We start from the raw sequence: 17,138 nt of genomic DNA, 5'->3' as shown, positions 1-17,138 counted from the left end.
CAGAGACCTGAAACCCCCAGACAGGTGTCAATGGCTCTGTCAGAGCATGGGGGCCTGAGGGGGCACCTAGAGAGAGAGGGAGCCAGAGACCACCACTCGGACCAGAGCTGAGTGTCTGTGGGCAGAGACGGCCGGGCCATGCTGGGCCACCATTGCTGGGGGCCTGGTTTCTCTGGTTGGCCAGCTGTAGCTTGGAGGAGCCAGGTACTCGCTTTATGCCCATTTTTGTAACTAGGAGTGTGGGTGTATGTCTGGGCCCCAGGCCGGGATCACAAGGACTGCATAGAGGACTGCATAGGAGGCCAGGAGGTCTGGCTGTAGCCTCACGCTGGCCTGGGTTCAAATCCCAGCCCCTCTACTAGCTATGCTGTCTCAGGCAGATCAGCTCCCCCGATAGCCTCCTGGGGGAAGGAACGACTCACCCTGGGTACGAATGAGGAAACTGAGTTCAGAGGAAGAAAGTGACCTGCCCAAGGTCACACGGTTGGTCAATGGAAGAGCCCAGATTGGAGCCCAGGAGACACGGCTCAGTTTTGCAGACAGTGCTGTGTCGGTGGTCCTCTTTCAGATCCCGAAGCCTGGGACACAGGAGGACAGCTACCTCCTTGGTGTCCACTCTCTGTGAGCTAGTTTCCTGGTGACCCAGAGCCCACTGGCCTCCCAAGGAAGTGTCCATCTGCCTGAATCCTGCCAGCACCCCAGGCCCCAGTGCCGCCCTGAGCCTCGCCATACCCACAGAGGAGGCCCTTTGCCGTCCACCCTCCTTGTTCTAATGCCACCCTGCTTGGAGTCCCCAGCAACCTGAGGCCACTGGTCTTCTGTTAGCAAGTGGAGGCGGGGGCACAGAGAGGCTACCCTGTAGCCTGAACCCCTGATCAGAGCCAGGTGCTGTCACAGTCACCCCCATTCTGCAGACAGGGAAACTGAAGCATGGGAAGGGAACTGACCTGCCTGAGACAAGGCAGCGAGTCCCACGCTGCTGTTGCCCAGCTCCCAGCCCAATGCTTCTTCTGCGTGGTATGTGTGTCCTAGGCATAGCCGTGGCCATGTCATCTTTGCCAAAGTCCGACACTCCAGTTGTGGCCGGGGGAGCTTGCCTGGTGCTAGAAGGCCCTCTCCATCTCTCCTGCCCTCTCCTGGCCTCCCCAGGCCCCATGTCTGTGGACCTCATGGCCCAGCAAAGGCCCTTGTGTCTTCCCCGAGGCTCCTCCACTCAGTCCCTTCCCTCCTGAGTCCTCGATAGCTTCTCAGTTCCTATCTCGGGGGCTGAGCTGCTTCTGGCAACAGGGTGCTCCTGCCCACACCCAGCACCCACAGCTAAGTGGGGGTGGACACTGCCCAGCTGGAGGTCCCCTGGGCCTGCCTGCCTCTGCCTACACCCAGCACCCATAGCTGAGTGGGAGCAGACTCACACCTGGCTGGGGGTCCCTGGTACCTGTCTGCCTGTGCCCTCACCTCCAGCTCCCAGCTTCCCATGTCTCTAGCAGTGGGTCTCAGACTCAGGCATGCCAGCATCACCTGGGAGGCTTGCTATGGCACAGATTGCAGGTCCCACCCTGAGTTTCTGATCCAGAGGGTCTACAGGGGGCCCAAGTAATGGCATTTGTAACAAGTTCGCGGAAGATGCTGATGTGGCAGGTCAGAGAGCCTCAGTTTACTCCTCTGTACAATGGGAATAGAGTCCCTGGGTGATGCAAATGTCAAGAGCTTGACTTCTAGCCGGAAGTCTGGCAATGGGAACCCGCCCAGGGGCACCTCAGAAGACAGGCCTGGTGATCGGCTTCTGAGAGGTCACAGCCTTGACGACCCTATGGAGCAGGCTACGCTGCACACATGGGGTCGCCATGAGTCTGAGTTGACTCCTTGACACCTAACTACAACAATGGGAATAAATGAGATAGTGCTCCTGCCTGGCACATGCATTATAACCCCTGCCTCCCCATCAAGGGGGTTCCCCTCTTTCCCAAGAAGGGGGGCCTGGAGAGCTCCCCCTGACTCCTGGAAACCTGGGACCTTTCTCCAACTGTGGCCGCGTCCCTCTCCACGGAAGAGGGTGTGCTATATTTGGGAAGGGGTGCGGAATGTCACAATGGCCGCCCGAGCCAGCCTTGGCACCCTGCACATGCGAACCGCCACCCACCTGCCCAGCCCAGCTGGGCCTTCCCTCCAGCAGCCCGGGCGGACTGGCTGAGAGCGTGGGCTGCAGACGAATCACCTCTCGGTGGAGACAGCTTTCTGAGCTTTTGTAAATCCAGTGCCTTTGTGGTTGGAGAAATGTATTCAGCCAGCGAAGCCCCTTTTCAGCAATACAAATTAGATACAGCAATCCCTTTTATGAAGATACTAATTAGGCCAGAGACAGTGGCTGCAGGTTTTTTCCGTTGTTATATTTGTTCAGGCTTTCACTCCTCTTTATCACCATCAGCACACTGCGTAAATACCGCCCTGGGCTGGCAGCCACAGCCCCTGCTCAACAGGGGCCTCCATGAACAGGGTGGGGAAAGTGGCCCAAGGCCGGAGCAGCTTTGTCAGGGTCCCAGAGTGAGGTGGAGGTGACCGAGGCCGGCCCTTGGGACCCCCAGATCTAGGGAACTGGTTTAATAGAAATGAGGTACAGAGGGCCTGCTGCTTTGTCCAGAGGGAAATCTGGTTCGTGAGCCATACCGCCTACCTCCAGGCCAATTTGGGTTTGTCAGCGGGTCCACCACACAGCAAACCAGTAACCAGCTGCCATCAAGTGGGTTCCAATTCATGGCAATCCCATGTGTATCAGAGTAGAACTGTGCTCCACAGGGTTTTCAATGGCTGATTTTTCAGAAGGAAATCGCCAGGCCTCTGGGTGGACTCAAAACCTCTAGCCTTTCATTTAGCAGCTGAGCTTGTTAACTGCACCACCCAGGGTGCAAACTGTGTTTGATCACACAGTAACAAAGGTTTTTTTTTAAGAGTCTTGGTGGTGCAACAGTCAAGCGCTCAGCTGCTAACCAGAAGGTTGGTGGTTCAAACCTACCCAACAGCTTTGTGGGAGAAAGAACTGGTGGTCTGCTCCCGTAAAGATGAGAGCCTGGAAAACTCCATGGAGCAGTCCCACTCTGTCACACGGGGTCTCAATGAGTTGGAATCAACTCAACAGCACGCAACAACAACAGTGACCAAGGAGCAGAGCGTCCTGGACTCGGGATCCAGAAAGCCCTGGGTCTATATCCAGCTCCAGCACCACTTACCAGCCGTGTGGCCTTAGGCAAGTCACTTTAGGCCTCTGAGCCTCAGCTTCTCCAACTGTAACGTGGCATTCCCGACCTGGCTGCTAGGCTGGTCATGCAGACTAAATGAGATAAAGCCTGTGAAGGAAACTAGCTCATGGTAGGCGCTCAATTGATGTCGGTTTCCGAGCCTGCTATCTGCTGAGCTGCTGGGGGGGACCCACAGGAGGCTAGACACCTCCCTGCCCGCAGGAAGACCCCATGTAATCAGGGCTGTCATCGCGCAAGGGGCCCAGAGGAGGGTCCTCCAAAGAGGCGAGCCTAAAACTGGGTCGTGGAGAGATAGGCCTCCCAGGAGGCAAGAGGCGAGAGGGCCCTGGGACAGGCCGGCCCCCCAGGCCTCGCCCCTTGACACCTGTTGCTGGCGAGGGTTTCGGGGCAACGGGGCCCCGCCGAGCTGGTGACTCTGTCTTGCAGTCTTGTCTGCTCATTTCCGGGTCTGTGAGCCCTACACCGACCACAAAGGCCGCTACCACTTCGGCTTCCACTGCCCTCGGCTCTCCGACAACAAAACCTTTATCCTCTGCTGTCATCATAACAACACGGTCTTCAAATACTGCTGCAACGAGACGGAGTTCCAGGCGGTGATGCAGGCGAATCTCACAGCCGGCTCCGAGGGCTACATGCACAAGTAAGTGTCACAGCCCCCACGAAATCCTCCCCCTGAAAGGACGGGTGGGCCTGGAAGGAGCCTGGGAAAAGCCTCCAGGTGACCAGGGTGTCTGGCCTGTTCTGCCCACTGAGCTTTAGCCTTCTCATCTGAGAAATGGGTACATAACCCCTCTCAGGGTTGTGGCAGAAGTCGAATGAGGTCAAGTAGATGGAAAGCTTTCAGGCAGGCACAGAGGTACTTGGGCCTGGAAGCCACAGGACTCAAGCTCCTTCTTGTATTTTTTATTCATTCAACAAGCATTCATTGACACCACTGACCCAGAGACGAATCCTCTGCAGGCCCCTTCTCGGGTGATTTGAACGCAGTGAGATCAGCGCCGTGATGGAGGGGACCACCAGGGGGAGGGATGGCGGGTGAGGGAGCACAGAGGAGGGCACCTCGCTCAGCCTGCGGATTTAGACAAGGCTTGCTGGACGTTGGGAGGAGGATGGAGAAAGAGGAGAGTTTGGCTGCAGAGAAACAGAGGAACGATGCTAAGTAAACAGGGGGCTGAAACAGCTTGCGTTTCTCTTATTATGAGTGAAGCTGAGTCATTATGAGCCAGAACCAACTCAACTTCAATGGATTTGGTTTTGAGCATCTTTTCACATGTTTGAGGGCCATTTGCATTTCTTTTAGTAATTTTTTAGTAGTAGTGCTTATAGCCTTTGCCATTTTTCTATTGAATGTCTGGTCTTTTTCTTATTTATTTACAGGAACTCTTTATATATGAAAGAAATAGGATGAGTTACAAATATTTTCACAGTGTGTCTCTGAAGTTATGATGCTTTCTTCTCATGCTTAAGTTTTTAATTGTTGTGCAGTCAAATTTTTTCTCTCTGGGTTTTGCCTCATATGGAGAAAAGCTTTCTCTGTTCCGAGATTGTTTAAAAAATCTCATATTGTCCCCTACTTCTTTTATGTTTTATTTTTTTGTCTTCAAATCTTCAGTCTATCAGGAATTTGTTTTGATATGAATTTTGAGGTAGGAATCCAATTTGGTTTTTTTTTTTTCCCTAACGGGTAACCATTTGGTGCCCTGGTAGTGCAGCGGTTAAGAGCTAGGGCTGCTAACCAAAAGGTTGGCTGTTCAAATCCACCTGCTACTCCTTGGAAACCGTATGGGACAGTTCTACTCTGTCCTATAGAGTCACTATGAGTCAGAATCAACTCGATGGCAATGGGTTTGGTTTGATTTTTGGTTTGGGTAGCCAGTTGTCCCAATACTTGTCCATTTTTTCTCCCCTTTTGTGAAATGCAAATTTATCATATACTGTGACGTACCAAAGCTGAGTATTGGGGCTGACTAGAGGCTTTCTCATCAGTTTTCACTGATCGATTTGCAGGACAGTACCTCATTTTGTTAACTGCTGTGGGCTTTTAATATGTTTTAATATCTGTTTGATCTATTCCTCCTGGCCATTTTGTCATATAAACTTTAGAATTAGTGCTTGTCTAACCCCCTACCCTCAGCAAAAAAAAAAAATCCAGTTAGTCTTTTTTACTGAGGTTGCACTGAATTTGCTAATAAATTTAAGGAGAATTGACTTTTCATGAACATGGTATACAAGAATGTAATGTGCCTACTCTTTTTTTCATTGCATTTAGATTTTATACACCTTCGACATTTATTTCTATGCGTTTCTTTTTGGGTAACTATTATAAATAGGGTCGTCTTTCCACTGTATCTTCTGACTATTGTTTAGATGGTAAAAGCTAATGATTTCTATGTATTAATTTTATACTTGGCCACCTTACTGAAATTTTTTATTTATGTGGTCTGCAAACTATGCTACCTCCTCCTTCCACTTTTTTGGAAACCCTGGTGGTGTAGTGGTTGAGAGCTATAGCTGCTAACCAAAAGGTGGGCAGTTTGAATCCACCAGCCACTCCTTGGAAACTCTATGGGGCAGTTCTACTCTGTCCTATAGGGTCGCTATGAGTAGGAATTGACTTGACACCAACGGGTTTGGTTTGGTTTTTTCCACTCTTTGTAGCTGCCCTCACCTCATCTGATCACGTTGGCTAGTGTCTCTAAAACATTCTTTTAATCTATCAGGTGTGCTAGTCTTCTTCCTGACTTTAATAGGGATGCATCAAATGTTGACTCAGTAAGTCTGAGGCTGACTCTTGGGTCGAGATGCATGTATGATTTTTTCTTAAGAAAAAATCCACTGGAAAGGAGTGGTTGTTGACTGACTGTTAAAGGGATGAGTGAAGCTGCCGGGAGGTGGTAGGGTGGGGTCTGAGCCCATCTCCCTGTCCAATGTTGGGACCTAGTACTGTACCACCATGCCATGCTCATGGGGACGGGGAGGTGCTGCCTCTTCCCGTGGGTCACACAGGTGACGCAAAACCTGGCAACCATCCACATCTCCCTTCCTCCCACCTAGGCCAGCTTCCCAGCCTTCCTTCCTCACATCCACTGGAGCTTCCCCTGAATATCTTGCCATCTGCTCAGGCCTTAGAATAATTCCATGCGTGGAGTCGTCCAGCAAGCCCTGCCCATCACCTCTGGGCTGGAATTTGACCCAAGCCTTTTATAAGGCCAGGACTGATTCCCTATGGGAGGAGGGTGGTGCCAGGGCTGGAGCTGGGACCTCGAAAAGTTCTAAGTGCCGGCTGAAAGCCAGGCAGAGGCTTGGCAAAGCAGCCAGACTTCTACAAGGCTCTGGCAACCAATGCCTGGGATCCTCACTTTGAAGCCCACGGATTTCTATAATCTGCACATTTACACGAGATTTCACGCGGAATACTCCACCATTTCAGCACACTGGGCCCTGGTTGCTGACGATGAGTAATTGCGTTTGGCCCCAAAATAAAGGCCTTCCCAGAAGGAATGGCACTGTTGCAGGTTGCAAGTTTCAGCTTTTATTCTTTAGAAAGCGTTTCTGGAGCACTTGATGTGGGCCAGGCTCCACGCCCAGCACCTTGCCCTCACGTGTCGCTGAATTCACGGGCAGCCCTTTGAACACTGCCCCATGCTCTCCTTGGAAGAGGAGGCAGGAGAGGTTGTATAACTTACCTGATCAATGCAGTAGGTAGGGGGTGGAGCCAAGAGCCAACCCAGGCGGTCTGGAAGGTGTTTTAATAAGCCTGGGGTCCCCCAGTGGACATGAATCAAAGCAGGGAGGGGCCACAGAGCACCACTGACATTTGGGACAGAACAAATCTTTGTCGTGGGGGTCTGCCCTGTGCACTGTAGGGTTTGAGCAGTATCCCTGGCCTCTACCCCCCAGATGCCAGTAGCACGCACCCTCAGTTACCACAACCAAAAATGTCCCCAAACCCAAACCCATTGCCGTCGAGTAGATTCCAACTCATAGCAACCCTATAGGACAGAACAGAACCGCCCCATAGGGTTTCTAGGGAGTGGCTGGTGGAGTCAAACTGCCGAACTTTTGGTTAGCAGCCAAGCTCTTAACTGCTGCACCCCAAATGTGCCCTGGTGGTGGCGGGGGGAGCTACTCCCGGTTGAGAACCACTGCTTTAGAGGGTCCTTCTCCTGTTTACCCCCCACCTCCCCTTTCCACTGACCAGGGCACAGAGGCTCAGAGAGGGCAGGAGCTCACAGAGGCAGGGAGTCCGGCCCCTACACGGCCCCTCCCGCCCAGCCCTTTGATGTTAGATGTGCTTCTGGGTCTCCTGGAAGGAGGCCATGTGCCTGACTTTTGCACATTTCAAACGTGTTTTGAGAAAGGAGCCACACAGGCCAGAGGAAGCAGTGGTTGTGGGCCTGTGATGTGCAGCGGAGTCATGGGGAGGGGTGCAGGGCCTGGGCAGGCAGAGCCTTCTAAGCTGGGGCATCTCCTGAGGGCAGCAGGGCCCTGAGAGCTCTAGGCCAAGAGGACCTAGTTGGGTCTGAGCCACATGGATGGTATTTGGGACAAGGCTCATGGGGACCCATCAGTGACCATAGAAGTCATGGTGGTGGCCAGATGGGAGGAGCCAGGTCGCCAAGATGACTACCACTCCAGTAGCTGGGATCGGGGCTGCCAAAGCCCAGCTGCCCGGCCCTCACAGCTGCCTGGGCTCTGGGACCCCAGGGAGAAGTAGCCAGGGCGCTGGACCAGGGCTTGGCTTCCAAGTGGGCCCAGTGGCAGAGGGGACGACTCTGATGAGCCGAGGGCAGTGGGAAGTGAAGACTCAGGTGTAGGGAGGTGATGCCCAGGAGCTGTGCCTGGGGCAGGTCATTGAATGGGGTGGGCCAGGGCCTTCGAGGGGCAAGGAAGGTTCTAAGGTGGCCCCAGATGTGTGAGGGGAGTCAGGTAGAGTCCACCGGGTTCTGGATAATTTTTCTATGATTTCTCTGCCTTTTCTGTGTTCTGACCCCATGATAATCCCAGGCACCTCTGGGCAAGACACCTATGGTGTCTCGATAACCCTCATGGCGACTCTGAGGAAGCCAGGAGGCTGAGGCCCAGGCTGCTTCACTTGTCTGAGGCCACAAGGGCGGGAAGAGCTAGAGGCAAGGCCTGAGGGGCCTATAGCCTTTGTCTGGCCACTGGACTCTGCATTTAGGAAGCCAGGACTCCCCCCGATGCTGGGAAATGGCAGATGTTCCTGCATCCCTGGGAGATGAGCACCCTCCAGCACCCATGCACATGGGCCAGGCCAGCCAGGACCCCTGGCAGGGGCTTTATCTGATGTACAGAGCCAGTTAGCAGCCAAGGCAGCCTGTTCCCACCCCTTTGCCCACCCTCCCTTTACCACCCCCCCACCAGTGAACCAGCCAGGAGGCGGAGCTGGCGGCAGGGAAAAGGAGATCGTCCCAGATGACTTATTCATTTGTGTTTTTCTGGAGGAACAGAATGGTTTGTTTTGCTTCTGGCTGTCTGGCAGAAAGACGGGCAGGCAGCTCAAGAGGAAGCCGCCTCGCTGAGCCCACCACCTCACGAGAGGCCCACTTGCAGGCACCCAGGAAGTAGACAGGCTGTGGAGAACAGGGCTGGACAGAGAGGCCTCGCAGTTTTAGGGCAAGTATAATGCACACCCTGCCATGCCAGGGCTTCAGCAGACCACGAGCAACAGCCACGCCAACCTGGGTCCTTGAACAAGTCCCAGGAGAGTGTGTACAGGGCACAGGGTGGGAGGAGCACACAGAGGGGGCAGGAGACGTCTCTGTGGAGCTGGTGGGACTGGAGTGGAGATGTCAGCAATGCATGGGCGTTCCTTCCCAGGCAGATGGGCCACAGGGGTAGAGGTGGGAGAGGAATTCTAGGAAGACATAACACTGTACTCAAAGGCCCCAAAGTGTGAGGCAGACGATTTGTTAGTGTTTCCTTGGCAGTCAATGAAACCTCTCTCCCCCAAAAGTTTTCCTTTCCTCCCCTCTCCCCAGTCACCCAGCTGCTGGCCAGGTGTAGCAACCTGCTGGGCCTGAGCACCTGAAAGAACAGGTGCCCTCTGCTTCCCTGATGCTGCCTGTCCCCTGGGCTCCACACTGCCTGAATCAAGCCCCTGAGTGGGCTCCAAAGTTTCTGATTATTTGAAGAGGTTTTTTAAGAATGACAAACTGAAGAAAGAGAAAAATGCATGTTGCTGTCTTTAGGTGCTGTCGAGTCAATTTTCAACTCATAGCGACCTCATGTGACGGAGTAGAACTGCCCCATTGGGTTTTCTAGGCTGTAATCTTTATGGGAGCAGATCGCCGTGTCTTTTCTTGAGCGGAGCTGTAGGGTAGATTCGAACTGCTAGCTTTTTGTTTAGCAGGTGAGCATTTAACTGTTGGGCCACCAGGGCTCCTGTAATAAAACAGAAGTACCAGAAGAAAATAGCCAATAGGCTATAATCAATATGGAAGAATATAATGTAGGTTTTAAGAATGTGGGCTGTTCATGACAAAAAGCAGAGGAGAGGGTACAACAATAGTATAACTACCACAGCATTTTATGTAGATCGTGCTCTGCTAAATGGCGTATATTAGATGTGGTTCTAGTTAACAGAAAAAAAAAGCCTTTAAGATATTGGAAAATCTATTCCCAGGAAGTTACAACAACAACAGCAAACAAACAAAAACCTCAACCTTCAGCATAAGACCACCCATGCTCCAAATATGAAATGGATGGCAAGGTAGATACCCCAAGTAAGAACCAACCTTTCTTCTGCAATACTGAGATGATTTCAGATGGAAGGTCAAATTGGTACTCACTCTCTAGAGGGCAGTTTGATAATTTATCAAATCCTTAACGGTTCTTCCAGGAAAAAAAAAAGAAAAGAAGTTACTGGATATTCTTATTCTCCTTTCAACTCCATCAAGTCCTGGAAGGCATAAAACCTTCAATAAACACCATCATCCTTGTAAGGACTGAAGAGGTTCTAGAATCTGTTAGGTTTTCTAATCTGAACATGTTCCACTGAGCCCAGGGAAGGGAAATGATTAATTATTTATGAGCAGTTTTTTTTTACTCTGGAGCAGTGGTTGAGTGCCCGGCTCAGCTGCTAACCGAAAGGTTGGTGGTTCGAACCCAACAGCTGCTCCTCGAGAGAAAGATGTAGCAGCCTGCTTCCCTAAAGATTATTGTCGTTGTTAGGTGCCATTGAGTTGGTTCTGACTCACAGCGATGCCATGTACAACAGAACAGAAGACTGCCTGGTCCTGTGCCATCCTCATAATCATTGTTATGCTTGAGCCCCCTGTTGCAGACACTGTGTCAGTCCATCTCATTGAGGGTCTTCCTCTTTTTCATTGACCTTCTGCTTTACCCAGCATGATGTCCTTCTCCAGGGTTGGTCCCTCCTGATAACATGTTCAAAGTATGAGAGATGAAGTCTCACCATTCTCGCTTCTAGGGAGCATTCTAACTGTACTTCCTCCAAGACAGATTTGTTGGTTCTTCTGGCAGTCCACGGTATAGTCAATATTCTTTGCCAATACCATCATTCAAAGGTGCCAATTATTTTTCAGTCTTCCTTATTCATTGTCCAGCTTTCACTTGCATATGAGGCAATTGAAAATACCATGGCTTGGTGCTAAAATAACATGGCGGCATCTGACCTCCTCCAACTTCTACAAGGGGGAAGGAGAATCAAGATCAGCAGCCCAAGGCTGACTCCTATGAAGGGGAGGTCAGACAGGCCTCCACCCTTCAACCTTTTCTCTAATTCTGACACCAGCTGTCCCTCCCGTGGCACTCTCTACTTCTCTGCTGGGTTCCATAATTTGTTGCAATGGCCACACAGAACTCACAGACAATACTCATAATTATGGGGTTTATTAGGGAAGTAACAGGTCCAGGAACACTCAGGATACAATTCTTTGATCAGGCCAGCCTTTTCCCAGCTTTGTCTGCAGGCAGGCCTCTCTCTAGCCCCCGGCCTCTGCCCTGCTCAGGTAAGTGTTACAAAGTTCTTTTAGCTCAGTCGATAAGTGCCCAGAGGCACCTCATCCCGCCCGTAAGCCTTCGCCCGAGGGTGCTCAGCTCTCTCACTCAGTGGGTGGGTGAGCATAGCTTTCTTGCTCTGTGGGCCCAGAGGTCCACCGTGCTGTCGTCTGCCAGTCTCCTGCCTCTGCTGCCACTGTTTCTCTGCCTCTGCTTCTTGCCATCTTTGGTGTTACAGCTCTTTCTCAGTCTCCTGGTTCCAGGAGCTTCTCACCACAGAGATCTCAGGTCCAAAGGATGCACTCCACTCCTGGCTCTTCTTTCTTGGTGGTGGTGAGATCCTCTCTCCCTGCCTCTGGGGTGGCTTTTTTTTTTTCATTTTGCTTTAAGTGAAAGTTTACACAAGTCAGTCTCTCATATAAAAACTCACACACCTCGCTATGTACTCCTAGCTGCTCTCCCCCTAATGAGACAGCACGCGCCTCCTCTCAACGCTGTGTTCCCCATGTCCATTCAACCAGTTCCTGTCTCCCTCTGCCTTCTCATCTCGTGGGATGGCTCATTTTAAGCCTAGCAGGATGGCAAAACTGACCAATCCTTTTTTTGGGTTCCATACACCTTATTTGCATGGTCCTATCCCCACAAGGGTGCCGTGCACCTTATTTACATTATTAGCAAGCTATCCAATTGCCTTGGTGGTCCACAAGTACTTCATTTGCATATTCCCACACAGTCATTTGATGGGAGCTACAAAAACTATGACTGGAAGGGCCATATTAAGTAATTCAGTGCACTGAACTTGGGTCTGGCACAATTTAGTCCTCAAAGTGACATCTTTGCTTTTAATATTTTAAAAAGGTCTTTTGCAGCAGATTTGCCCAATGCAATACATCATTTGATTTCTTGACTGCTGCTTCCATGAGTGTTGATTGTGGGTCCAAGTAAAATGAAATCCTTGACAACTGCAATCTTTTCCCCGTTTATCATGATGTTGCTTATGGTCCAGTTGTGAGGATTTTTGTTTTCTTTACGTTGAGGTGTGATCCATACTGAAGGCTGTGGTCTTTGATCTTCACCAGTAAGTGCTTCGAGTCCTCTTCGCTTTCAGCAAGCAAGGTTGTGTCATCTGCGTAACGCAGGTTGTTAATGAATCTTCCTCCAATCCTAATGCTATGTTTTTCTCTGTAAGGATTACAGTCTTTAAAACCTTATGGGGCAGCTCTACTTAGAATCCACTCAACAGCAACAGGTTTGGTGTGTGCGAGGTGCTGGGCTTACACTAGTTCCAGTATAGAGTTGTTATCTGCAGAGAAGGTCCCATTAGTCCCATTTGACCTGCGCTGAGGCCCAGAGAGGGTGAGAACTTGCCCAAGCTCGTGGTGGCCAAGCAGGATTTGGTGAGTGAGCTCTAACCAATAGTTCAGATCCACCAGCTGCTCCTTGGGAACCCTATGGGGCAGCTCTATTCTAGTCCCATAGGATTGCTGTGAGTTGGAATTGACTCAACGGCAACAGGTTTGGTTTGGTTTATGAGTCATCTCAGGCTCAGCTGTGCTGCAGTAATGAGCACGCACCAAGTCCCTATGGCTTGGAGCACAAAGGCTTGTTTCTGGCTCACAATGCCTGTCCTTTGCTGGTCATCTGTGGCTGTACACATGTGGGCCACCCTGTGACTCAGCAGTCCCCACTCGGGACACACGGAAAAGAGGAGGTTGAAACCACACGGTAGCCCTTAAGCTTCTATTCACATCTCATTGTCCACATGGTTAACCCTGCTATCAGGGAGGCCGGGAGAGACACACGGACAGACAGACAGATCTATGGAGCCTTAGTCACACTAGCCCGTAGTCACTGGGTCCTTTCTTTTCCTAGGCCCTCACAATTATACCTTGAAATAGGGAGTATTATGCCCATTTTACGGGTGAGAAAACTGAGGTTCGTTTCCCCAAGATCACGAGAGAGTATTTTGCAGAACTGGGATCTGAGTTTACACAGCCCTGGCTTCTTACCCCAGTATACTGTTGGTGGTGTTAGCTGCTCTCGAGTCGGCCCCCAACTCGTGGCAACCCCCTGTGTTACAGAGAGAACTGCCCCATAGGGTTTGGGGTTTTTTTTGGCTGTAATCTTTGTGGAAGCAGACGGCCAGGCCTCTCTTTCGTAGTGCTGCAGGATGGGTTCGAACCTTTAGGTTAGTAGCCGAGAACAGCTCTGACTTCTTGAGCCTACACCTTAACCATCAAGTGCACCTGCCTTGCCTCATGGCCCTTGCAGCCCTCTCCTGTCAGGGTTGGGGGGGCCTCGTTACTCCTGTTTTGCAGACGAGGTCTGTGTGAGGCCACTGGCCATCCGCCAGCCCTGGCCTGAGCCCTGTAGCCGATACTTCCTTCTGACATGATGGCCTTGGGAGCCCACCTCCTCCACCCTGTAGAGCGGGGCGGTGACAGGGGACTTCCGTCTCTATGACCCAGCTGCAACTGCTGTCCTGCTGCTGTATCTGCCTTGTTCCCTGGGAAGATTGTCAGTAAGATTCTTCTATCAGAGAAGCTTTGTTTATTGCTTGGGAAACACCAAAAGAACTTGAACCAGTAAATAAAAACGCTGACACATGGCTCTCTGTGACCTTGGCTGCCTTCACAACAACGTCTATGCTGTTTTACCGTTTACACACACACACACACACACATTGCCGCCGAGTCGATTCCAACTCATAACTACTCTATAGGACAGAGTAGAGCTGACCCATAGGGCTTCCAAGCCTGTAAATCTTTATGGAAGTAGACTGCCACATCTTTTTCCCTCAGGGGCCGCTGGTGGGTTCGAATTGCCAACCTTTCAGTTAGCAGCCAAAAAAAAAAAAAGGTTGTCAAGTCAATTCTAACTCATATCGACCCCATGAGCATCAGAGTAGAACTGTGCTCTGTAGGGTTTTCATGGCCGTGACCTTTTGGCAGCAGATTGCCAGGCCTTTTGTCCAATGTGCCTCTGAGTGGGTTCAGACTTTATGTTAGTAGGTGAACATTTAACCATTTACTTTACCAGGGACTCCAGCTCCTAAGTCGTGATTTATTGCAAGTATTCTGAAAACACAAGGCAACAGCGTGTTGTAATTGCTAGTGTTACTATTCGTATTAGTTAGTCTTCACGTGGAATATAAAATCTCTTTAAGAAGTTATTGATATCAAGGCTGCCGTTATCACCAGCTCATAATGAGCTCTCATTATACGTCAGCTTCGGTGATATTATTAGCAACGCTGTGCCGAATTCTGGGCCCACAAAGACAAGCTGGACCTCACCTTGCGCTCAGACACTCCCAATCTCCAGGGGCATACGGTTCTGCCAAACAGTGTGCTCTGGGAAACCTTGTGGCTTTACGAGCCCAGAGGAGGGCTTGAACCCAACACAAGACATCAGGGAAAGCTTCTTGGAGGAGGTGATAACTAAGCTAGCCTTGGGGGCAGCCAAGAGGAACAGCATGTCCGAAGGCCTGGAGGCCAAGAGCCATTGAATTGGAGGCAGCTATCCCCCACTCCACCTGTGAGGTCCTGAGTGGCACGTGCCCAAGGCACTGCTATGCAGTGGTTAAGGATGTGTGCTTTGGAGCTGACTGCTGGGTTTCAAGCCTGTTTCTGCCACCTAATGGCTGTGAGATCTTAGATAAGCCTCCTAATTCCTCACAGCCTCAGTTTCCCCATCTCTGAAATGGGGATGAGGACGATAATACTATTTCCGGCTGCTGGGGGTTAAACAGGCTCCCGTGTAAGGCATTTAGGGCAGGTGGGCATCACTGCTGCTTCCGTTATCACCATCAGTGTTATTTTTCCTAGGCCCCAGGCCAGCCGTGGCCTAGCCCCACCCCCAGCTGGCTTCTGGGGCCCTCTCAGCAGGACAGCATCTGCACACAGCTGCCTCTGCGTCCCACTCCCCGCTCTCCTGCCTCCAGCCCCCGTGGCTGCTGCTGTGGGAACCAAGAGGAAAAGCCTGGCGCTGCGGGGGCTCTAGGGAGGGTGCAGAGAAGATACTGGGTCTCTTAGTCATCTAGTGCTGCTGTAACAGAAATACCACACGTGGGTGGCTTTAGCAAACAGGAATTTATTTACTCACAGCTTAGGAGGCTAGAAGTCCAAATTCAGGGTGCCTCCTGGCTCTAGGGAAAGGCTTTCTGTCTCTGCGGCTATGGAGGAAGGTCCTTGTGTCTTCAGAGCTTCTGCTCCTGGGCAATCTTATGGCTTGGCATCCCTGCCCCTGTCTCAGCTTGCTTGGTTGTTTAATCTCTTCTATACGTTAAAAAAAGGTTGACTCATGATACCCCCTACATGCCTCCTGTCTTATTAACGTAACAAAGACACCCGTTCCCAAACAGCATTGTAACCACAGCATAGAGGTTAGGATTTAAGACACTTATTTTTGGGAGACACAACTCAATGCATCACAGTGGGGGAAGCAGGCAGGAGGGCCAGGGACGGGGCTAGATGCCTTCCTCAGTCGGTGGCCATCTGCCCCAGCACTCCCCCTGCTCCAGCACGCGGGCAGGCCTGCCACCTCTGTTCCCTGGCAGGTATCCACCTCCAAATGCCTCCAGGCTAACCCAGCAGCCCCATCCAATAAGGCAGCTGAGGGGAAGGAGCCTGGCTGTCAGCCATTCACACCTTAGTATGAACAAGCCCATGAGCATGCAGGCTTCCTGGAGGTGGTGTTTCTCGCCAGTGGGAGGTAGGGACACAGGAGGAGCAAGGGGGTGTGGAATTCCTAGGTGCTCACTCCCCAGGCAGGACTAAGCCTGAGCACCTGCCCTCTGCCAGTTCCTTGCCAAGTGCTGGGGATGCGCAGAGGCCTCCACCTTGAAGGGCCCCAGGTGCGAGTCTGCAGGCCAAGAAGAGCTTTGCCAGGTGAAGGGAGGGAGGGCGTTCTGAGGGAGAGGACTTGCGATCAGAGCATGTGGGCTTGTTCTCAGGCCTGGACACCCAACTCAGCCCTGGCTCAGCCTGGCTGTTAGCTGGGGGGGGGGGGCAGGTAGGGGAGTTGGGCCCAGTGCCTGCGGAGGCCAAGGCTGGGACTGGGGGAACTAAGCCCGGAGGACCCAGAGCCTGGAAACACAGGGCTAGGAGGGGCCTCATGGTCATCTCACCCAGCCCAGAGAGGGGCAGGGATCCTCCCAGGCCGCAGAGCGGAGGGGAGGAGGGAGAAGAGGGACCAGGACCAGGTCTCCTGACTCCTGGCCATGGCTCACTGCCAGCTTCAGAGGAGGGACCTGCTGTATGGACCCAGGAAGATGGAGGGAGCTGTCTAGGCAAGAGCAGGGTGGTCCACCTGAGGGGCGGGGCAGTGTGTGCAGGCTTAGACACAGGCTCTATTTCTTAATGCCTGGAGTGGGCCTCCTCACCACCTGCCAGCGCACACGCACCCGAGCAGATGCCCACCACAGAGAGCAGATGGGGACGACGTTCAGTGATTAATAGATTGGAGCCTTTAAATGGCACAGACCCTAGCAAGCACTGTGGAGAGAGCAGCAGCCCAGCTGCACTGGCAAGGCCAAGAAACGGCCACCATGGGCTTCTGCATGGGACTCCAGCCCTGTGGGGGAGAGGCACACCCCCAGACTGCCCACCCTAGGTGACAGGTGCTAAAGGGCACTCAGGGCTGAGGGCCAGAGCAACGGCCTCACTGAGCTGTGTTGCAAGGGCAGGGTGCCTGGAAGGCTTCCTGGAGGAGGCAGTCTCCTACAGAGGCCAAGTGGAAGTTAGCAAAGGAAGGGGGTGGGGAGAGGGCACAGCCTCTGCATAGGCCTAATGTGGGAGCTAGTGGGGCTGACCAAGGAGCTACGTTTGCAGCTTAAAAACTCCAACGGCTCAGTCACTTGTCACTTCTGCCTTGAGAATGGCCTTCAGTGGAGACACTGGAGAC

At 52.1% G+C, this 17,138-nt stretch overlaps 1 protein-coding gene across 2 annotated transcripts in view; it reads left to right on the top strand.

The window, feature by feature from the left end:
* SHISAL1 (shisa like 1) overlaps positions 1 to 17,138 on the top strand; it is a 98,686-nt gene that overhangs the window by 36,623 nt on the left and 44,925 nt on the right. For both annotated transcript variants that reach the window (XM_049884621.1, XM_049884622.1), the window contains exon 3: positions 3,681 to 3,894. In XM_049884621.1, the coding sequence (XP_049740578.1) occupies positions 3,681 to 3,894 (214 nt within the window). The remainder of the gene's footprint in view (positions 1 to 3,680; positions 3,895 to 17,138) is intronic.

This window comes from Elephas maximus, chromosome 4 (genome assembly GCF_024166365.1).
Source record: "Elephas maximus indicus isolate mEleMax1 chromosome 4, mEleMax1 primary haplotype, whole genome shotgun sequence".
NCBI classification, from domain to species: domain Eukaryota; kingdom Metazoa; phylum Chordata; class Mammalia; order Proboscidea; family Elephantidae; genus Elephas; species Elephas maximus.
The sequence above is the reverse complement of the archived record's forward strand: the minus strand, read 5'-3'. Positions and strand labels throughout refer to the sequence as shown.